Source organism: Penicillium robsamsonii (genome assembly GCF_028829455.1).
Source record: "Penicillium robsamsonii strain IBT 29466 chromosome Unknown utg000003l_segment0_segment0, whole genome shotgun sequence".
NCBI lineage: Eukaryota > Fungi > Ascomycota > Eurotiomycetes > Eurotiales > Aspergillaceae > Penicillium > Penicillium robsamsonii.
Genome location: NW_026643221.1, coordinates 1,635,481 through 1,657,488, shown reverse-complemented (window position 1 = coordinate 1,657,488; position 22,008 = coordinate 1,635,481). Strand labels below are relative to the sequence as shown.

General features: G+C 49.3%; 6 protein-coding genes across 6 annotated transcripts; 2 read left to right on the top strand and 4 right to left on the bottom strand.

The window, feature by feature from the left end:
* Nucleotides 1-71: 71 nt before the first annotated feature.
* On the bottom strand, nt 72-2,659 carry N7447_005354 (putative sugar hydrolase; the record flags this gene model as incomplete). Its single annotated transcript, XM_057229616.1, has 6 exons — nt 72-1,208; nt 1,261-1,538; nt 1,600-2,255; nt 2,332-2,395; nt 2,452-2,566; nt 2,627-2,659. 6 exons carry the CDS (start codon nt 2,657-2,659, stop codon nt 72-74), a joined length of 2,283 nt encoding a protein of 760 aa, XP_057084706.1.
* Nucleotides 2,660-3,277: 618 nt separating this feature from the next.
* Nucleotides 3,278-8,782, bottom strand: iml1 (GTPase-activating protein IML1; the record flags this gene model as incomplete). Its single annotated transcript, XM_057229615.1, has 1 exon — nt 3,278-8,782. One exon carries the CDS (start codon nt 8,780-8,782, stop codon nt 3,278-3,280), a length of 5,505 nt encoding a protein of 1,834 aa, XP_057084705.1.
* A 3,082-nt stretch (nt 8,783-11,864) lies between these two features.
* On the top strand, nt 11,865-14,235 carry N7447_005352 (putative C6 transcription factor; the record flags this gene model as incomplete). Its single annotated transcript, XM_057229614.1, has 3 exons — nt 11,865-12,220; nt 12,265-13,089; nt 13,155-14,235. The coding sequence occupies 3 exons, from the start codon at nt 11,865-11,867 to the stop codon at nt 14,233-14,235; spliced, it is 2,262 nt and encodes a 753-aa protein (XP_057084704.1).
* A 303-nt stretch (nt 14,236-14,538) lies between these two features.
* On the bottom strand, nt 14,539-15,888 carry N7447_005351 (transcription factor domain-containing protein; the record flags this gene model as incomplete). Its single annotated transcript, XM_057229613.1, has 1 exon — nt 14,539-15,888. The coding sequence occupies one exon, from the start codon at nt 15,886-15,888 to the stop codon at nt 14,539-14,541; it is 1,350 nt and encodes a 449-aa protein (XP_057084703.1).
* A 1,605-nt stretch (nt 15,889-17,493) lies between these two features.
* N7447_005350 (putative MFS transporter) lies at nt 17,494-19,195 on the bottom strand (the record flags this gene model as incomplete). Its single annotated transcript, XM_057229612.1, has 5 exons — nt 17,494-17,786; nt 17,844-18,240; nt 18,303-18,535; nt 18,592-18,652; nt 18,704-19,195. The coding sequence occupies 5 exons, from the start codon at nt 19,193-19,195 to the stop codon at nt 17,494-17,496; spliced, it is 1,476 nt and encodes a 491-aa protein (XP_057084702.1).
* Nucleotides 19,196-19,967: 772 nt separating this feature from the next.
* Nucleotides 19,968-21,718, top strand: N7447_005349 (uncharacterized protein; the record flags this gene model as incomplete). Its single annotated transcript, XM_057229611.1, has 4 exons — nt 19,968-20,090; nt 20,152-20,298; nt 20,381-20,923; nt 20,996-21,718. The coding sequence occupies 4 exons, from the start codon at nt 19,968-19,970 to the stop codon at nt 21,716-21,718; spliced, it is 1,536 nt and encodes a 511-aa protein (XP_057084701.1).
* Nucleotides 21,719-22,008: the final 290 nt, after the last annotated feature.

Sequence of the window (22,008 nt, the reverse complement as noted above, 5' to 3'; positions counted from 1 at the left end):
ATATGATCATTGACCAGTTTGATGCAAATGATACTAAGTTCCATGAAGTTGATTCTCTATTTAATCCGAATCTAAGCAACATAGACCAGTTTCACACTATGACCACTTGCTTCAACCTTTCCATCCGCAGTAGGAGAAACTTTGATAGTCTTCAAGATCTCGTCTGACTGAGCCGAGTTGACAATCTCGACGGTAGTTTCACCGCGCAGGCGTCCATTGACCAGCAACTCAATTCCCGACAAGGCATCATCATCAGGGGCCTTGATCGTGGGATTGGTGACAGTAACAGAGCCGGGACGGATAAGAATGGGCATGGTATCAAAGTCATGAGTCTCCGTGTACCAACGACCAGACTCATAAGACTTGGAGTGATCAAACCACGAGATCCATTTTCCAGCCTCGTCATCAGGAGATTCAGGCACATAGAAAGTAACCTCACCCCCCTCCGTGAAGACCGGTGCAATCAACAAGTTGGGTCCAAACATATACTGTGTATCAATAGCATATGTGTTAAGATCCTCAGGGAACTCCAAGAACAGCGGCCGCATAAGCGGTGTGCCGTCTCCATGGCCCTTCAGTGCCTCCTGCAGAATATACGGAGTAAGCAAGATCTTGCGCTTAACGCAATCCCGCAGCACATCCGAGCAATCCTCTCCATAGATCCAAGGAACACGGAACGAAGACGATCCATGTAAACGCGAGTGAGTAGACATAAGTCCAAACTGCACCCAGCGCTTGTACAGCGCCGGTGGCGGCGTACCCTCGAACCCACCGATATCAGACGCCCAGAAGATGTATCCAGACAGCATCAGGCTCAGTCCGCCGCGAAGCGACTCTGCCATAGCCTCGAATGTGCTCTCGCAGTCACCACCCCAGTGGACGGGGTACGCCTGTCCGCCTGGTGCGGTACTGCGGGCGAAGAGGAGACCCTGATTGTGTCCGACGCGCTTGCTGAGTGTCTCGTACACGACCTTGTTGTAGAGGAGAGCGTAGTAGTTGTGCATGCGCTCGGGGTCGGCGCCGTTGTGGTATTGGACGCCCTTGACTGGGATGCGCTCGGCAAAGTCGGTCTTGAAGCTGTCGACACCCATCTCCATTAATCGCTCCAGGTGGGCGTTGTACCAATCGCAGGCGGCGGGGTTTGTGAAGTCAACGACGGCCATGCCGGCTTGCCACATGTCCCATTGCCACACTGAGCCATCGGTGCGCTATAAATTGTCAGGGATTGTTTCTTCTGATGTCATTTTGTGTGCCACATACCTTGATGAAGTATCCGTTCTTCTTGCCCTCTGCGAATAGTGGCGATGCCTGAGCGATGTAAGGGTTGATCCAGACACTGATGCGGAGACCGCGCTCCTTGAGGCGCTTGAGATATCCAAGGGCATCGGGGAACATCTCCGAATCGAAGTCGAAGTCGCACCACTGGTAGGATTTCATCCAGAAGCAATCGAAATGGAAGACACCCAGGGGGATGTCGCGGTCACGGAATCCATCAAGGAACCCAGTGACGGTTTTTTCATCATAGTTGGTTGTGAAACCTTTGGAACAAGGTTAGCTTCTTTCATCCAGCTTTTCAGGGCAAATGATATCCGAACTCACTCGTAGTAAGCCAGAGGTTATAGCTCCACGACGGAACCAAGGCAGGTCTGCCAGTCAAAGCAGTATACCGATTCAGGATGTCCTTGGGTGTAGCTCCATACACAACAAAGTACTCAATTTCCTCGCCAGGCACAGAGATGTTGACGCGAGTCGTGCGCTCAGACTGCACCTCCAGACTGACCTTGCCAGGATGATTGACGAACACACCATATCCCTTAGAGCTAATATAGAAGGGGATGTTCTTGTAAGCCAACTCGGACGAGGTACCGCCATCCTCATTCCAGATATCGACGGTCTGTCCGTTCTTGACCAGAGGTCCGAACCGCTCTCCAAGGCCATAGACCTTCTCGCCAACGCCGAGATCAAGCCCTGCAAGCATATATCCCTGGCGCTCGGCGTAGATGCCGTCATCATAGCGATGCTTATCAGTGCGCTGGTCGCGCACGTATCCGATAGAGCGGAACGATTGACCGGTCAGTTTCTTACCGCTTGGTGAGCGGTATTCTAGAGCCAGATCATTGGCGGAGGTGTTCACAGCCAGATTGAGTGGCCCGCTTGTGTAGTTAAGTTTCTTTTCTTCCTTATCGTGCTGGATCTTGGTGTGTCCGGTGGCCTTGTTCAGGTGGTAGTGAGGACCGTTGTCGTTTTGGCCGTCCCTGTATGCTGTTAGTATACTCTGGAGAATTGGTTTGAAACATGGAGAGCTCTGGCTTGAGCCTTTGAGCTACTTACCAGTGGACAAGCTTCACGCCGATGACTCCCTCCAGTGGCGAGGTGACCCGCGCGGAAACAGTTGCTGTAGATCTTTGTTAGCTTCTCGTTTTCCGTACCAAAGGAGGATTGAAAACGTACGTGAATTGAGGGTGTGTCCTCGGTGTGCCTGAAACTTGTTCAACAGCAGATTGACAGAGTCGTCTTCAATGGAAAATCGCTCCACGTTGCTCATCCACTCGATGCTGATGCCCTCCTATATGATTTGCATGTCAGTATTCATCCTATGCCAGCTTCATTAAGCGAGTAAAATTACCTGCAGGCACCACATGCCGGCGGTGAACTTCATCTTGAGAGGAAGGGTAGGAAATCTCAATTGAGGTCCTTATTCTTGGGATCGGTTCTGCACAAGCTACCCCAGAGATAGCTGGTATCTTTGAGCTTTGGATAGAAATAAAAAGCAGAGTGAAAGAACAAATTAAATGACAGGGGAGGAGAGTCAAGCTCTTTTTGTTTTACGCCGGTACGTCCTGGTGTACGCCTGACTTGCTCCATTGGACACGGCGTATCGTCCGCCATGGCCTGATTTTGGATAGCGTGCATTCGCCAGCAGAGAGCTCCGCTATTTCTGGAGCTTGGGGTAGAATAAAGGCGGGGCAAATCCTCGGGAATTTTGGCGATGCCGTTGGATTGGATGCCCACCAACCAGAGCGCGTGGTTAAGATGTCGGCTGAATGGCACATATCAGGCTAATATGATGGTGGCTTGCTCTAGCGAGGGGTACCGCGCGAAATCGAGATAAACACTGGATATTTTGGGCTCCCCCCCGAATCGATGGGAAAAAAAATGTACGGAGAACGTGGGGGTGGAATAAAATCGTTCACGACTTTTGCTCAAAGGAAAAAGAATATAGTTAATGTGGCATTTCAATTGGGTACAAAATCATCAGAGTATGGGTATCTTCGAATTAGATCAAGGGTCGTAAGTTGCCACTCCTAGGGCTTGCATTGTAGCTGAGACTTTCCCCTCGAGCTCTGGCGCGTGTAACTTCCGGCGACATCAGTCCCTCGCGCGACTCACGGGTGATCCGGGATGGCAACCCTGGCGGCGGTGAGATATGATGACTGACTACACTAGCAGGAAGCTCGAGTGACGGGATCGATGCATCCATTAGGTTTGTGGTAGTCGACTCCACCTTCGTAGATAATGGACGAGCATGCGACTCCGAGTAGAATTGCTCCAATTGGGCTACATCACTGCAGAACTCGGCCAGAGCGCTAAGAATGTGTTCCGGGGCCCGGTACAGGTTTGCCGAGTCGATGGTTGCTGATCCGGATGGGGTAAGTGGGCTTCCGATGCTACCAATGTCATGAACGGGCCGGGTAATTGGAGAAAGTCGAGGCGAGACGCGGTCAAGTCCATCGTGATTCGGCGCACGGCCCCGGAAGTCGGACCGATTGTGGTTCTCGAAACGGCTCGCGTCTCGACTCGCCGTGCTGCGGGTACTCACCAGCCGATTGGCAAGGAGGAGGAAATCGCCTTCGTCGGTGATCTGCGCCAGGATGCTACCGGTTCGATGGATGAATTGCGGGTAAAGGTAATCGGGCTTTCCCCAGGAGTAGGATACTTCGACGTCGGCTGGGAATGCAGAGCAGGCTTCGAAGTCTAGTACAAAATCAAACTTCCGCAATATGGCCTTCTGGTAGTAAAGACTATCTGGTGGACCTGGCTGCGCAAACGACGCATTGTTGAACACTGTGTGTAGTGGCCCTTTGGGTGGTGGGACTTTGAGTTTGATCTGGTAGGGTTTCCGGAATGGCTGCGTCTTGTCGATAGCGCAAGCTTCGGCGATCGGTACCTGAACTAATTTCAGTCCGAATTTGTCGGCAGTCGAGGCCCAAGAAAGCACGGTGTCTTCAATCAACTTGGGAGTCGTGCTCATCCAGCTGAGTTCGATGTGGAAGCAATTCTCGGGGTTATGTAGTCGGTCCCAGTGAAGGTCAATCACTTCCGGCCGATTCGACCTCTTGCGCGGATCAACATCGTATTTCATGGATTTGGACAGCATGATAGCGACTTTGTTCTTCGCCCTGGAAGGAGTGCTAGGAGTCTGTGGTATGCGCTCGTCGATGCTGTCTGATCGCGCTTTGAGGCTGGCAGGAGAGTCCTTGGCAGTCCCGATGGCGGGTGTCGACGGCATCGATTTGTCTGGTCTAAGCTGAGGGAACCAACTTCCTCGAGACTCTGGACGAGTGACACGATAATCGGCACATACTTGATAGAAATAGTTGCCATCTCGGAAATTGTGTCTCTTCTCCACGTGTTGGAACAAGCCATGATCGATTAATTCGTTGCCAAACTTGACTGCTTGTTCACGGGTATCGATACCACGTATGTTTTGGAGCAGCCAGGTTGTGAATTCGAACCCGATGAAGCAATTGTAGTGTAACCTCCAATGCCACCTTCGGTCCATCATCCGGACACCCTTTTCGCCTTGGATAATTTGTGCCAACGACATAAGACTGATGCTGGATCTATCCAATAGTTCTGACTCGGGTAAGAGCTGAGCAGGAGGATTGTCAAGCCCTGGATCAGTGAGAAGCAAACGATCTAGCTCTGCTGTAACGATTTCTGATGGATTGCGTGTTTGGTACATGATGTTCAAAGGATTCTGGTCTCGCTTGGGATTTGACGTCTCGAAAAGCTTTTCCTCCGGTGACACGTACTTGAACCGTTGCCAGATATGGGTCAGCTGGCTGATACCGAGCAAATGAATTTCTTCCTCGTTATCTTCATGGGAAGTCTGCAAATTGCGCCGAGAATTGGCATGAAGTTGGAGCGGAATCAAGACGTAACGGACTCGCCAGAAGTGCAGCTGCTGTGCTGGGTTTTGGAGATAATCTCGATGACCAGCCACATAATTATCGGCATAGTTCCAGTTGTACTCTTCGGAGGTTGGATCTAGCTTGATATCCTTCACTTCGTATTCCGCGCTCAATATTGTTTTCATCGCCGGTTGATAGAGAGTAAAGGTAGGCTTCCTGGGAGAAGTGACTACCGCAGAGTTTTGATGCGTAAAGCGGGTCACTTCAACTTCTCCGTCTTGGACGCAGACAAGTCGGTGAATCGTGTTGCCCTTGGAGAGAAACATTGTGAGCCCATCACGCTCTAGCCCTCGGAAATCGAAGACGTTCAATGATTCAAGGGCAGGCTGCGCGGACACTTCGGCCACGTGTTTTCCAACAATGATTTGGAATCCATGAGAAAGCCGCAGCGAGATCATTTCTCGTAAAAGCACTCCACGTGTCTTTGGTGCTTCAATGCCTTCGGAATCTTCATTTGGGAAGACACGATATGGTGTCTGTAGATAGTCCGAAGCAAGCACACTAGCGGCCGGGAATTCTTCCGTCGTCAATGGAAGCACGGCGGGTGACTTTAAGCTCTTCCACTTTACCACAGCCACATGTGGAGGACGAGGATACGCATGTTGCCAACGGCCAAACCAACTAGTATCCCGTAGCACGTCTTTAGGGGTATTGCATGGATTGACAGATCGGACCCACGGAGACAAAGCTTTGCTCGGGGAGTTCCGCACATATGGCTCGCGTGGAATATGGTTGAGAGTGATTTCGATCTTGTGATCGTTCAGATCATATTCACCATGGCTCCGACCGACTTCGTTCGTTGCCGTTTCCACCGGAAGTGATCCATGGGAGCCCACCTGCTCTGGCTGTTCGGATTCTTTTGGTGGATTTTTGGGAGAGATTTTGATGGAAATCGGCTTGGCAGGAGTCTGTGAAGACTTGGTGGGCGTTGAAGATGACCCAAGTGCCTCGAAGACTGATGTAGTCGATGCTGTTTCTGACGGGCTCAAAGAAGTGATACTCCTGGAATCGGAAATTGACCCGGCAGGAGTTCTTTGGTTTGTCATGGGTAGAGCACTGGCATGTTCCACATTGACCCCTGTGCTTGCCAAGGCTCTCGGGGGAGTAGCGCTCAAGCCTCGAAGCGCAAAGCTAATCGTCCGAGAAATCCGTGAGGCTATGGGCGCCGGTGTCTTTTTCAACGCTGGTTTTATGGGAGACATGCTCTTGCCCGAGCTGGAGCTTCTTGGTGTAGTCATATTCGAGTCAATTCTTCGAGGACCAGAGTGCACAGAATCATTATCGTCTGCTGGATTCGTTTCATGATGACGAAGGCGTGTGATAGAGCGGGCAGATAACCGTTCGTGCACTCCGCCCCCAGCAGCCTGGACTTCTGATTCACTGGGTCGCTTTGCCTTGGGCGCCTTGGTAGCCTGGTGCCGTTTCGGAAAGATAGCGAAAAGGTTTTCGTCGTATTGGTCCATCCAGGACATCACTGCCTTGCGTGAACTCTGCGTATCTCGGGCTTGCGATTCATTTTGATCTGCCGCGTTCTGGATAAATGATCCCGGGCGAAGACTATCACTAAGTTGTGCCTTGTAAGACGAAGGATTCGCGAAACGGGCTTTAGGGGGAGCACGACTAGCTGAACTGTAAGTAGGCCAAGATCCACGAGGTCTTGTCCCACCGCGCCCTTCAGTAAGATAGGGAATTGTAATGTTCGCTTGTTCACTTTCCATGACTCCCATCATTTGGATCTCATACATGCGCACTCGTGGCGTGAACGCCTTTGATGGCCGAGTGACGGTAAGCGAGATGGGCGCATTTGGGTCTTTTTTCAAGATCCGCCGGGCCTCTCTGTATGTTTCAGGGTTCCAATAGGAGATGTCAAGCCAATGGGGAATACCAAAGCTCCAATCTTTAGCTTGAGGAGTTGCCCGTTCCCTCATTCTGGTCGCAGATAGGTATGAGCTTGGAGAAAGATATGATGATCTGCTCACAACGCTTGACAGGGAATGATGTATCTCAGAAGGCATCCTTTCCCTGCTAGCTTCACTGGACCTAGCTCCCCCAGAGTCCCCAGTATCTCGCTCTACTGGCTCCCGGTATTTGAAGAGTGGCACAGAATGGAGAGGCATCGGACTCAAACAGACCAAGTCAATTGCTATGCCTCGGTTCGCAAGGGCTTCTGTTGTAGAAGCCAAGGACTCATAAGAGACCTCGAAAACGCCGCTACCGGGGGTGATAACAATGATCGAGGTGCCAGTGTGGACCATGTCTCGATCGATATGGTCGAAAGCCAGGTGAGCAGAGGCGAGATGAATGGCCTCTAGGATATTTCCTCGTAGGGCTGAGCTTGGGTGCCCGGCAATGGTTGCCATGTTTGGCTTGGAAGGGATCTTGATACCACTGCCAGATGCAGCATCAATGTCGTCCGTTTTCAGGATTGACACATCTCGCAAAAAGGTCCTGAATTCTCTTTTCAGCTCGTCTAGGATGGTTGTCCAATGGCCGCTTGCCATATCATTTACTACCACGCGGTAGAAATCTCGAGTTGGAACCTTGTTTGGTCCAGATTTGCTGTTCAAGTTCCCACCGCTGAGTTTGGGTTGAATTGGATTGTTGGGCTTATCATATTCGACTCGAGTGAACAATACAATGGTCACCAGATGTTTTGCGTCTGAATTGGCCCATCTCTTGAAGAGCTCCGGGAGGAAGCCATTGATAACCCGACTGAAAAGGATGTCACCAGTCCCCTCCGAGTCAAAGTCCCACATTTCTTTCGACATTTGAATGAATAGGACATATTTGGCGGACTCGCTTCGGAAAATAGGGATCGTTTGTGGCGAGAAATATCCTGAGAGGCATTTCTTCTCTCGGATAAAGATGTTCTTGACAGTGGCTTTGATGCTCCCCATAAACATGATCTTTTGTCCTTTGTATATGATTTTATCTGATAGCTCCGACATGACTAGCCTCCACATGTCCGATCGGACCATGTACTGATCGCGAAAGGCGATGTCGACATGAGACGCTGCACATTGGTCTCGATCCACAATCGATAATAGAACTTGCGTTCTGTTCTTGAAACCGAAGATGCTTGCAATGTTATTTGTCACTGAAATCTCTAATTGAGGATTTCGAGCCTTGGTTTCTGGCGGTAAGGCCTTCACCACAAATAGACAACGGCTCTGTAGTGGAGTCTTGAATTTCGAGGTGCTATCCGCTTGGGACGCCGAGTTGAGTTCCGCATGACCCTCGCGGGCAGCTTTCAAAGCGGCCTCGGGCTTTAGGGTAGAATAGCTAGCGTCGCCAGGTCCCCGCATGGGTAGGATCTCGACGACATCCCCAACTTGCACTTCAGTTTCGCCGAAAGCCGATGGATTCAACAAAATCTCTTCACGCGAAAACGTCTCATCGTGCACCCAAAGCGCACATTGGTGTCGTGTCCAGCTTGCTGAGGATAGTCTGACGGTCCGATCATCTGCAGCTTGGTCGTGGTCGTGCTCACGGCTCGAAGTCTCCAGTGAGTGAGTGGAGCTGCTCTCCAAACTCGCCGCGCTCACTTGCCTCAGGTGCGACCGCCGCATGGGCCCGCGCAAAGACATTTCTTTATGGCTTTATGTTTGCATTTCACCGTAATTAGTTAATTCAAATATCAGAATGCGCCCATGAGTTCTTGCAAGAGATAGCCTTTGCAAAGGGGAGATATGACGATCACGTGAATCATATTGGTCACGTGGCATTCATGCCTGAGGCAAAATATGAACCTCGATCCATGTCTAATCATACAATAGCAGCCGTTGATTTCCAGATATCATACGAATTGAACCAATTGACTCAATGTATAACAGAATCTGTGTTATTCTGAGAGACAATGAAAAAGAAATAACGAATAACGAAAATAGTCGAATTCTGGGGGGAAACAAGCAGTCAACTGCTAGTCCCGCGCAACCCGAATTGTGGATTTCTAGAGCCAGCCCCACATCCACGGATTGATAACCTGTTTTAGCTGACAGCTTGGTGCAAGTTTCTTGGACACACTAGGCACGAGGCATTGAGACATGATTTTGTAGCTCGCGGACAGGTAAATTGTCTCTCCGGTGGACTGGATTAATCGCTATGGTCGGTTAAGCGCATGTCCAGGTGTGATTAACCCAATAGGATAAAACCAGAAGAAAATATTTGGAAGCAAGGTGAGCATTGTAAATAGTAAATAGTAACATATGTAAGTAGTAGTAAGCATGATTTCATCACGCATAGGTTATGGTTGTAATTACTGTTAGATGAGGGCTGAAACGACCGATCATAGGGTGCCATGCCGTAACGCCCTTGTCAAATCGGCATTTATATCCCAGTTCGAGCGATTGATGTTGGAGTTTCACACACACACTCACACGCTCGCGTGCGCGCACACACATGAAACCTCCGTGTAACGGAGGAATGCCCAACTGGACGGCGGCTTGACCGAAGAGGCTAAATATGAGGCACTAGTCTCATTTTGGTCTTTGGCATGGCTCTCCATTAGTATCAAAGAGGAACGGAAAGCGATCATCTTGTAAGTTTAGGTGTGCTTGGTCGTAAATTTCCTTGATTATTAGAAAGACAAGCAGACTAAAGACGTAGGGGGCTGGATTTCCACAAAATTGTCCACGCAATTGCTTCAGATCGAAAATTCGAATTTTACCTCACCACAGGGCGGAGATATTGGTCACTTCAATACCCGTTGAGTCTACGTAATTGGTTCCATACTATGCGGAATTGATTTCCGGCTGCCCCTATGTCCGTCGTCTCCCAAACCCAATCTAAACAACACTCTTCGTTACCCCCAACAGAGATTTTGGTTTATGTCAATTGATCCCTGGGAGCTCCCTGAATATGAGCACCGAGCGACTGTGAATTTTTGCATGTTGTACTCACAGGACAAGCAAGAGTAACGGGGCGCATTGCTCCAAAGTCCATCCCTATCCTCGCATCCAAGAGCACCTCGAATATTCGAAATTGCAACTGCTAGTACCCAATTAGAATGTCTTGAGGATGCCCCGGACTCAATCAGAGTTCGTCGTTGTCCAGATTCATGCACCGGTGCATGTCACGGGAACTGTCAGTGCCGTGAAACCATGGAGACTGCCGAGCGCGTCAAAATTAACCGAAATCGCCGAAGCGCGATTAATAGTCAGACTTTTCACATGCAAATAAGGACTCCCTTTTTCATTATGTTTTGATGTTGCTCATGACAGTGGCTCTTTTCTTGCTTAGTGCACCTAAGCCCGTGATGTAACCGGGTGGCGCACTCACGGGTCGACCTTTGTCCAGCAAGATCGCAGACTCGTCCATGCTTTCAACATGCCCTCGGGGTATTAGACCACCCTCATAACCTCGTGGCAACACTGTAGGACCTAGTCGCATCCATCCTCAGTTTTGAGCACAGCTTGCAATGAGGTCTGGGAAGCACGACTTCATCTCACGGCCACATCACCGCACCTCTCCCCAGGGTTACAGTGATATCTGAGTTTAAATGCCCGATGCAGAGCTCTGGATCTAAAAATGACTTGCAGCTCACAGGCCGTGTTAGCAATGCTGCAGACAGCTGCCCGAATGTCCACCGAAACTGACCGCGCAAGCAAAAATGGTCGACTTGTCGACTTGTTGGTACAAAAGACCCGGAAATCCAGCAAAAGACACCTCTATCAATGGGGTCGTGATGACTTGCTGTCATGCTTGCCTCTAGAGTATGGATGATCGTGCCGACATCGGTGGGTTTTACATTTTGATGGCGAACGAGTATCGATCGGCCCAAATCGAGGCAAGTTGGAAGGGCAAGAAGACGATATGATTGAAAGAAAAGCATTGAAAGTTTGGCTCAGTTGGGGCCCTTTTACAACCTTCAGTGTTCTGGGGTCTGAAAGCACAGCGCTGACCCCCTTCATCAACCCTTTCCAAGAGCCTTAAAGGGAGAGGAAACCCGGGCAGAAACCTCACTGCAGACGGAATCCAGTTCTGGTTACCAAAACGATGTTATTTTATGAAATGAATTCATGATCTATCATGTCGGGTCCTCGAACAAGGATGGTGGTTTGAATGTCAAGCTATCACCGAGATTTGGAACATCGGTGATTCTCGGACTGAAAGAGGGCGATACTATTCGGAACGTCCAATGTCACGATGGAACTGTTCCTTGGGCAGGGAGGACGTCAGTCCCACGTGGCGTATCAGAGAACATGTTTCATATAACTACCGGCATGGAAATCATGGATGCTTCAAACACCAAGGAAAGCTTCGAAAGGATCGTACAGATCACATATGTTATTTTTCATGTGATACAATTCATGTTCACCGCGTGGCAGAGTTTACAACATCCATGCTGTGTCAAAAAATACCACCAAAGTTTGGCCAAGCGCTTATTGGTTTAATCACTGCTCTTAGTGGCGACCCGGCAAAGGCATCCGGCATACCAGAAGCTCTCATTTCGGTCAAAACCCACTTGTGAATACCCACTGTAGGGGGATCTACTACTTCGGTTTTTTTTTTGATTTTTGACTTTTTTTACTCTTGTGCAAGGGGGCCGGGGTTCCTCTTCCGCGGCCTTCTAGTGCGGCCCATGACTCGATGTCCCGCTAGCGTCTCGCGTCTCGCGTCTCGAAAAACCCATTCCTATAATCAAACCTTGTTGAAAACTATATCAACGATATGAGTGAGAACTTTGGTGCCCCTTATTCCGAGTATCCACTGGAAAATGAATTCAATTACGGCTGGGCTGTGCCTGGATACCCGCAACCTTCCCCCGTCGAGTTCGCCGAAACTATCCCCGGTCGTGATATCCGTGATAATTCATTATCCAACAGCGACCGCGTGAATGCAAAGGTCGCTATCCCCCGGAATGCACAACCCAGTAGTTGGACTAGCAGTGGTCGAGTCAGTCGAGCTTGCGAAAATTGCCGTGAACAAAAGGCCAAATGTAGTGGCCATCGCCCAGCCTGTCATCGATGTCTGGATTCCGGCGTCCAGTGCTCATATGGCGACCGGAAAAGGGATAAGATGGCAAAGTACGTAACTTTTTCCAGTTTCAATATTCTCTAACGTGTGATAGGCAGCTGAACGATCTAACTACACAGGTTGAAACTTTTGATGCCTTGCTCCGCGATATTTATCCCAAGCTGGATGTCTCGTCGGCCCAGCAGGTTGATCAAACCCTGATGGAGCTAAATGCACGCACTTTGCTCACTCAAGTCATTCCCCCTACCCAGATCCCTGCCTTGTTCACCCACCCATCAGGCCATATCAATCACTCGGTACTTTCTCCTGCCAATACTGGTATATCTATTCCTTCGGGAATTGTAGACTACACCGAAGATGACTTCAATGGAGACGAGAAAGTACAGGCGACGGGATTTGTGGGCGAACATTCGGTGACGGCATGGTTGTACAGACTCAAACGCGACCTTGACCATAACGGTTTGCAAACACCAGAGACCCCTGAACGCCCTTCGATTTCTTCAGTGAACTACTTCCAAGATGACTTGGAGATTTCGGTTCTCGACGATATCGACCTCGCACGCCGGCCTTCACAACAAATCGCTAACAGGCTCGTTGACACCTACTTTCACGTCGTTCATCCTACCTTTCCGGTTATTGGAAAGGCAATATTCCTGCATCAGTATCGATCCTTCTATGCGAAGAATGTGCGACCTGGGAAACGATGGATGATAATGCTAAACCTAGTGTTTGCCATTGCGACCAGACATTCCTTGCTCGTCGATCAACCCCAAACAAACTGCGATGTCCATCAGACTTATTTTGCACGAGCGTGGAGGCTGAACGCAGGTAGCATATTGCTAAGTCATCCCGACTTACAACAGGCACAGGTGGAGGGCTTGGCTGCTTTTTACCTCCTATCGGTTGGCCAAATTAATAGGTTGGTTCCCCTTTCTCTCCATCTCCGCATGACTGATTTCTGATCTGCGGGACCTGCTCATCTAGGTCATGGAGACTCATTGGATTTGCGATTCGATCGGCGGTGACTATGGGTCTAAACATTCGAAGCGAGAGCAAGAGCATCACACACTGTTCGAAAGAACTTCGGTATCGGGTCTGGTGGGCGCTATTTATGCTAGATATTGTGCTATGTGAGATGACAGGCCGTCCACCTGGTACTGGGGACATTTTTTGCTCCACCCCACTCCCTGTCCCCTTCGCAGACGAGGACTTTTCTGATACGCGTGTTGCGCAACTTATTACCGACCAAAGGACTCGAAGTGCCTTTCTCGCCTCTTTGGTTTCCCATACCACGGAGGCCTCGCCAAGGGAGAGCATGACTCTCAGCACCCCGGGACAGCAAGGGTCGGGCAATGTAAAACAAGAAAAGGCCAGTCAGACAGGGGCAGAGAACGTGACACCTAACCCCTCTCTGTGCTTTCTGTATGCAGTGGACCTATCTCATCTCTTACGGGAGGCTATTGGTGTCCTGTATGCTCCTAGAGCAATGCGACGGTCATGGCATGAGATCGAAACCGCCATTTCCACACTAAACAACCATGCTGATAACTGGTTGTCTCGTCTCCCGGCGGAGTTTGATTTCACAACGCTAGACACAACTCACCAATTTATACAGCAGCGTGCTAGTCTTGCTTTCCGATTTTACGCCACGAAGCTGATAATCTTGCAGCCCTGTATCCGCCATCTATCTCAGTCATCTGAAGCAAGCTCCCCGGGAACGGTGTGTGACCATATGGCAGCCTTGTGCGTTCAGATGGCAGATCAAATGCTTGACCTTCTCCCCGAGGAGCTAGACTCGACTTGGCTGTATAGCGTCGCTCCATGGTGGTGCGTCCTGCACAACATCATGCAGTCGACTACCATCCTTCTCACCGAGCTGTTCACGCGCACTCATATAGGCACCACGAAGGCGGTTTACATCACCAAGAAGATCAACAAAGCAACTCGCTGGTTGAAGGAGATGTCAACCAAAGACCTTTCTTCGCAGCGAGCCTGGCTTGTCTGCATGGACCTTCTTTCACGGCATGGCTCGAAGTTTGGGTTCGATGTTGACACCGAACTCTAGGAACACGCATTTTTCAACATGTCTCGTGTAGTTATGGGAGTTTGATCTATACCCTGGATTGATTGGTGGGGGAAAGTGACCTGAAGCGATTCATCTGCTTTGCTTGCAGGCTACAACGACATATACCATGCAACTTGTTCTATCCATCACGTGTTCATTATGACGCTGGAAATACTTGTTCATGTGATGACTCAATTATGATTTCGGCCTATCTTTATCAATGCTTTTCGCTTAGCTGGTTGCGTCTCATTGCGTAAAATGTGCATATGATTATGAATATATCTTTTGCCCTGGCCAACCCGATCATAACTCATGGCACGTATATAAATTCTCCGCCTCAGTGAAGAACGTATCAACAGGATGCAACAGCCCAAGGTCGATATCTGACTGCGCCAGGAAATCTTGCATGGTCGGCTCTAAAAACGCCATTTCGGTCGTGTACCCGCTGACGGTATCCCTCAATGGATAGGCGCATGCATCGATCCCATGGCTGTGGACAGGATGGGCGGTGGCAGAAGCAATGATATCATGTGTTGTTGGTATTAACGACGGCTGGGGCGTAGATGTCGATGCCGATGGATTCAGTGGCAAGGTGTTCAAAAAGGGCGTTGTTGCTAAATCCGATGAAGGCCCAGATAAAGCTATTGCACCAACACCAGAGGGAGCATTACCACTAGCATTAGGGTTGGTACTAGTAGCCACTCCTCTACCAGCAGCCAACTCAGTACTCCCCTCGCCTCGCCTCATCCCCCGATACGCAGCCAAACAAACCTTCACCTGCTCAAGATTATGATAAAATTCCGCCGCAGCCAGATTCCCGTTCTCGGTCATGGAGCGCAGCAGATCCAGCGCTGAGTCGAACCCCGTCATATCCGTCGGACTGCCGATCGGAACAAAGCTGGACATTGCCAAGATCAACGCGGAAGAAAAGAGGTAGTGGGCGTGGAAATAGCCAAAGGTCGGCATGGATCCGTTGATCCACCGTGTCAGGATCATCGAATGAGAGTGTCGCGCTGCATGGATACATGCTTCGCTTAGAGTAAGGACGGGCTGGGAAACGAATACGTCTTCGCTATCGCTTTCGGTCCCGATCCCGAATTTGCTAGTATTATTGACGGCGTTGGGGTGGGGTTTGCTTTTTTTGCTCAGTGTTATTAGGAGGTGTAGTAGCGTTGGGCGCGTAGTTAAGATCACGCATTGATTGAAGGCCATGTGGAGGGAGACGATGGGTTTCTTGCTCGATTCCAGGTCTTCCATGTTCAGTCTTAGTGATTCGGGGAGTGTCTCCACCCAGTGTTTCAGGGCTTTGAGAAGTTTCTGAACGCGCTGTAGGAAGGTCTCCTGGTACTTTCTCCGGCTGTATAGTCTAGTGATTGTCTCGCCGACTATGCGTGCCAGCTTGATGTTGGCAGTCATATATTCTGAGTCAGAGAGTTCTTCTTCGTGGCGCCAGCGGGGGGAGATGGTCGATGGCATGTCGACGTGGATATCTTCGTCGAGGATTTGCATTGGGAGGCCCATTTTAGATCCCCACATCCGATCGAAGATGTAGATTGTCCACCATATTTGGATGCGGTGTTGGCGCTCCACTGGGTCGATGAGCTGTGATTCTGGAATATTGTGGTTCAAGCCGATGGTCAAACCCATCCGCATGGCGTTTCCGATCAGGATGTACGCTGAATGACGCCGATTGAGATAGTATGAAAAAAGAGACTTGAGATATGGTAAGCTCCCTGGTGCTGAACAATAGTACATGCCGAGCCACATACCAACAATAATAGAGTCTCCAAGTGTGTAACACTGGTTCTCTCCGGCAACATTTGGACTAATCCCATTGATCGAGCAAAGTATGACGTGCCTGGTACTCTGGAGCCCGAATTGGGCTCAGATCGGATTGAATACGCCTGTCCGAAGGCGAACAGGGCGAAGAACTTACACTTGTTAGCCGTGCAGTCAAAGTCTTGTGTCTGGTAGATCTCTTCCAGTTTATCTAGTGTCGACTTGCGCATCATGAGATGGTACAGATGCCCAATCTGGTGGATTGCTATCCGGACTAACAGCCGAGCATGGTGAAGACTCGGCCACTGGATATCGGCTTCGTTCGCTGCGGTGATTGTCTCTTCACGTTCATACTGTGTTCGGGGAATATGTGGCATTGCACTATTCCCCGACAAGAATCGACGAAACCGTGTTGCGAATGCTGAACACGCTGCCTCGCCGATGTAGATTGGTGGCGAAGAAGGATCATACCGGTGGAACCAGGCTCGATCTCCAATTAATGGATTCTGTATGCCTGTTCCATCAGGGACATCTGCTGTTCTGGAAGGGCGTCTGTTGTACACCTTAGTATGCTGCGGGTCATCTTTTGGAAAATCAAGGGATGTATGTCTACCTCTGCGAGGGGTCGTTGGTCTCGGTAACTTGAGCCGAAGTGATCGATCGCTCTTTGAGCCGCTGATTCTCTGCAAGGATCTGATCTAGATAGCTGATTGGAGAAGGCTGTTTTAGCTTCTGGTCTGACACATGTGATAGACAAGCGTTTAAGAAGGCTTGGCCTAATAATATCCTGCGGCTTGGCTTGCATACTTCTCACTAACTTTCACCTGGCGATCTCGAGTAGCGTAGGCACATTCATCAGCGAGTCCTACTGCGTAGCATTTGCTACACGGCTGGTCTCCGGAACATTTGATTTTATGCGAGTGGCATCTTTGACAGCTATTAATCTGCATCAGTACTCGGTGGCTTCGGCGTGAAGTACCTGGAATACGCACGCAACAAATTTCCTTCTTTGGGAATCCCGACCTTCCTGCTCTTGCTCTTGTGTAAGAGCGCGTCTTTTTCGTGCCATATTGACAAATTATTTTTTCGGACTTTTCAAATTGCGCAACAAAAGATGCATGCGGTCGGAGATTTGGAAGGTTTTTCCCGAGCATTCGGCAAGTTTGGGGGTTTGGCCGATTTGGAGATGACTAATCAGCCTGCTGGTCGCGCTGGAATCTTGCCAGGCCTATCCAGGCGAGCATAATATATTGTGGACCTAAGTAGGAACAAATAATGTGTCTTGAAATGTACTGAGATGTCTCATTTTGGAGTTTCCATATAGCGAAAAACTTTAGTATCAAACTCTATTATTATGCACAAAATCATTGAGTCATGTCTATCGCGATCTATAAACCAACTCTATCATGCAGGCATTTTATGTCGCCTATGATGCAAAAACATAAGTACAAGTGGGAAATAAGCATCATGTCGTTGTGATCAAGATTTCGCATCGAGGCTGAACTTCCTTTCTGACCATCGCTGCATATCAATGCCCCATCTCGTGATAGCAAGCACAAGGAAACCACTTAGTATAGCGAAAAATACACCTGAGTAGGTTGTCAGATATGTTTGAATCATGATATTATTGGGAGACTCACAGATTGTAAATGTCCATCCTACTCCGATAGCACTGATTACCGGCTCAACAGCCGCCGTCGCTGCGGCTGCAAAGATATACTGCACCACGTACTTTGCGCTGATGACCTCCGAACGAACATGCGGCATAACCTCTGCAAGATATATGATTAGCTCGGGAATACGTAATGTATTAAGTAGGTAACACTCACCAGCCGAATAAGTATTCAGCCCGTTGAAAGCACCTAGAAGCCCTACGCCCGCAAAGAAAGCGGCGATAATTGGCACAACCATACCACCCACTTCTTCCTGTAGGGTCCAGCAGTATATTAAGGTTGCAATTGGGAGGACCCCAAAAAGGGTGGCAAGACCACTGTTCAGACGGTCCTGAGGTAGACGCACCCCGTTTCGTTTCAGAATCCATTTCTTCACGGCGTGGTCGGACAGCCTGCCGCCAACGACGCTACCTATCAGAAACCCTATTCCAGGGGAGAGATAGAACAGGCCGCTGACGAGTGGAGTCGTCAGGTTGAAACGTGGATTGAAAATTGAGCGGGCTGATGTGAGAAGTGTGTATTGGAATGTAGAAAGAAGGCCACATGTGAGGCACTGTTGCTTGTTAGTCAGAAACTGGACAAGTTGCAATCTTAGTGCTGGCAGGGAATGCTTACCGCAAGAAAGATGTTGGGGTACACAAATTGACGAAAGATGCGCAAGGGGTTGAACATGCTTATAACAGTGCAAAGCTTCCAGGGTTTGTTGGAGTCGATGGTCTGGTTCTTTTCTTGAATACTTGGCACAAAAAGAAGAGACGAGACGAGGCCAAGTAGGGTCATCGCAAATTGCAGCCAGTAGATAATGCGCCATTGAGCAAATGTGACGATGATGCCGCCAATACAGGGTCCTAATTAAACAGTTAGTCACCTAGATATAACGACACGCATAGATATTTCAACTTACCAATTGCAGGCCCACTGACAGATCCAACCATAAAGCAGCCGATAGCCGTTCCACGCACAGTCTATCAAATCCTGTCAGTAATCAGAAGACAAGCGGAATCAAACCAACATACCGGTTCAAAGATATCCGCAATAATAGTTTGCCCAGCAACCATGAAGAAGGTACCTGTGAACCCTCCCAGAATGCGCATTGCGATAAACATGTGTAAATTAATCGCTGCGGCGGTACCAGCCGAGCATGCACAAAGCACAAGGATAGCTGCATTATAGGCATTGCGACGCCCAAATAGGTGGGTGATGGGACCCCAAATAAAAGACGAGAAGCCCATGGCAATCAGCACACCAGCGTTAGTGACGTTGAGAATCTCGGATGTAGTAGAAAACTCGGTAGCAATTTCCGGGATTGCGGGCAATAGTGAAGTACTGGAGAACGTGACAGCCAGGGTCATCCAGCTGACGACAAAGAGGATGAGGCATTTGCGCCATGTTGGGATGCCATAGGCATTTGAGGGCTGGAGTTTTAGGACCAGGTCGTCTTCTGATTCCGAGTCGTGAGGAGAATCAACCTGCGGTTTTTGGGACTCGAGATCTGGTCTGGATTCCATGATTGGTCGTTAGGTGGAATTAGATGGTATATAATCAATATAAAAGATTGATTTATGATTTCCGCATCTCTCAAGCAGTGAAATGATGTGCACAGAGAATAATCTAACAGGATTCAGTGGACATTTTGTATGAAAGATCCCTCGGCGTGTTGAAGCCATTGCCGAAGCCTGGTTTTTTTCTCGCGTGGAGCATTTTTCTCTGATGTGGATCGGATAGGACGATCGGCGTGGGTAGCCGATTGCTTCATTTTGCTTGTCAAGATGTGAGACATGACAAAATAATCAGGCATAATCCCAGTGATAACTAGTGACCGTGTGAAGTTGATATTAAAGTGCCACTTGTGGCTTGAACCACCTGAAATATCAGGCCTCCGTTTTTACTGTCCACTTCAGCGCCGATTTGACAACACACAAATCCAAGATGGTCTGTTCAGTGCTATTCCTCACAGTGTGTTCTCGGTGTGGAATATGTTAGGAATTATTCCAGTACTTTATATGCTTCCTCCATCCCACACACCAAACACCCCACAACCGACCCCAGGGCCAAGCTGACGCGTCCCCATGCGAGCTTTCCTCTACTCGTACAAGAGATCGGCAAAAGAGCTTGGCGAAATTAAAGCTTTTGATCTAGCCCGCCAAGATATCTTGTGTCCCAAGTCTGGGGAGAAAAAAAAGGAGACGTCGACGCAAGGGATAGCGAGCGACAAACCTCAGAGACGGTACTCCGTACTTGATCGCTATATAAGATCCGACAACGCAATAAAATTCAGCTATGGACCACAAAGGAGTACTGGATGTCAACGCATCCTCTTCCCCTTTAACCCCAGTGGAAAAGCACCATACAGCTCAACTTGTCCTAATTCCCCAACCTAGTGCCCACCCCCGGGACCCTTTGGTATGGCAGAAGACCCTCGAGCATCATTATACCTGGAAATAAACTTATAGGATCTTTTCAGAATTGGCCTCTTACCCGCAAATATGTAATACTTTCCGTGTTATGTCTCGCATCTTTCTCCGGCGCTACTGCGGCTTTATCAGCGCAGCTCAACCTGGCTGATCAGGAGAAGCTGTACAACAAGACAAAGCTGGAAGAGTCCTATGCAGTATGTCTACAACTCCATTCTAACCGAGACTTCTGACTGTACGGTTATCAAATCTAGTATCATTCCATCTAATATCTCCCAGAATTCAGCCGCCCTAGCCGGTATGGCCGCGGGGCCATTCTTCTTCGCCCCGATCTCTCACATGCTCGGTCGCAGCTCTGTGATCTTCTGGTGTGTGCTATTCACGCTAGTATGCCAGATTTGGGGCGCTGTTATGACTGATCCTGGAAACTATATTGCATACATTATGTCCCGGCTCTTTACCGGCTTCTTTGGTGCTGTGCCTACAGTGCTTGGCCCTCGTATCGTGACCGATCTGTTCTTCTTGCACCAGCGAGGCCGCGCTTTTACTGCTCTGCATATGGCATTCTTGTTTGGAACTATTGCCGGTCCGACGTTCTCGGGTTTTGTTTCTGCGCACTCTTTTTTCCCTGTTGAGTTCTGGTGGACGGTCGGTCTTCTAGGGTTCACGCTTGTCTGTTGTTTCTGTTTCCTTTGGGAAACTGGATTCGACCGCGAATGCTTTGAAAGGAACCCAGATATCCCAGGTGGAATTTTGGCTAACAGGTTCGCTACTTTTTTCTTCGGGCAGAAGGTTGTCTTGCCGACTACCTGGAAAGAGACGGTATGTACAGGGAAAGCCTGACGCTCTATGCTGTACCATAAGAACCAAATTCAACTAACGTCAATCGAACAGGCCAAAGTCGGAATCACCCCCTTCCTAATCGGAATGTGTCCTGTGACCATGATTATGGGAATGTTCACACTAATCTCCTTTGGATTCTACGTGGGCGTCAATGCCCTCACGCCGGTGTGGCTCCAGAAACCCATTTCGGAAGGTGGCTACGGGTTCTCACTGGAACAAAACGCGGCATTCACATTCTGCCATTGGATTGGCATCATCGTCGTCCAATTCTACGGCCACTATCTGAACGATCGGCTGCCCCTCGCACTGGCGCGACGGTACAACGGCGGTGTCTGGAAGCCCGAGTATCGACTGCATGTCCTGTGGCTCCCTAGTCTTGTGATCAACCCCATCGGTCTGGGTATTTTTGGTGCCGCGTTGCAGTATCATCTGCACTATATGGTACTCGCTCTGGCAGTTTTTATTGTGACTGTTGGGTCGCTGGCTAGTGTGCCTGTCACGGTGAATTATGTTGTCGAGTGCTTTACGCGCTATCCGGCTGAGGCTGGTATTGTTATTGGTGCTTATCGCATTGTCTATGGATTGACAATTAGCTTCTATATCAACCCTTGGGTTGAGGCTGTTGATGTTGGCTGGGTTTATGGTATGATGGCTTTCTTTGCGGTGCTCTCCTTTATGTTCGTTATGTTGCTCATGTGGAAGGGACATGCTATTCGCAAGTTTCAATTTTCGAGCCTTGGATCTAGTGAGGAGGGCGAACAGGTAGGTAAATAGCTGATCTACCAAATGAGCTGGAGACTCAGCAACGGGCCATTGTGCTTCGGGCCATTGTGCTTCAGTTGGTCGGACGATTGTGGACTCCTCGTGGCACGTATAATCAACACTTTATATGTATACCCTCCTATCTGTAATACTGGTAGCTTTGAGTCCCCTCTCTATTATTATGGCAAAGTCGCTAGGGAAACGACTTGAATAAATTAGTATGGAAAAGGGAAGAATATGTCTGGCCGGAAGAGAGGACCTGGGGAGCAAACAGGCAGACCTCAGACAAATGCCTTTAACAT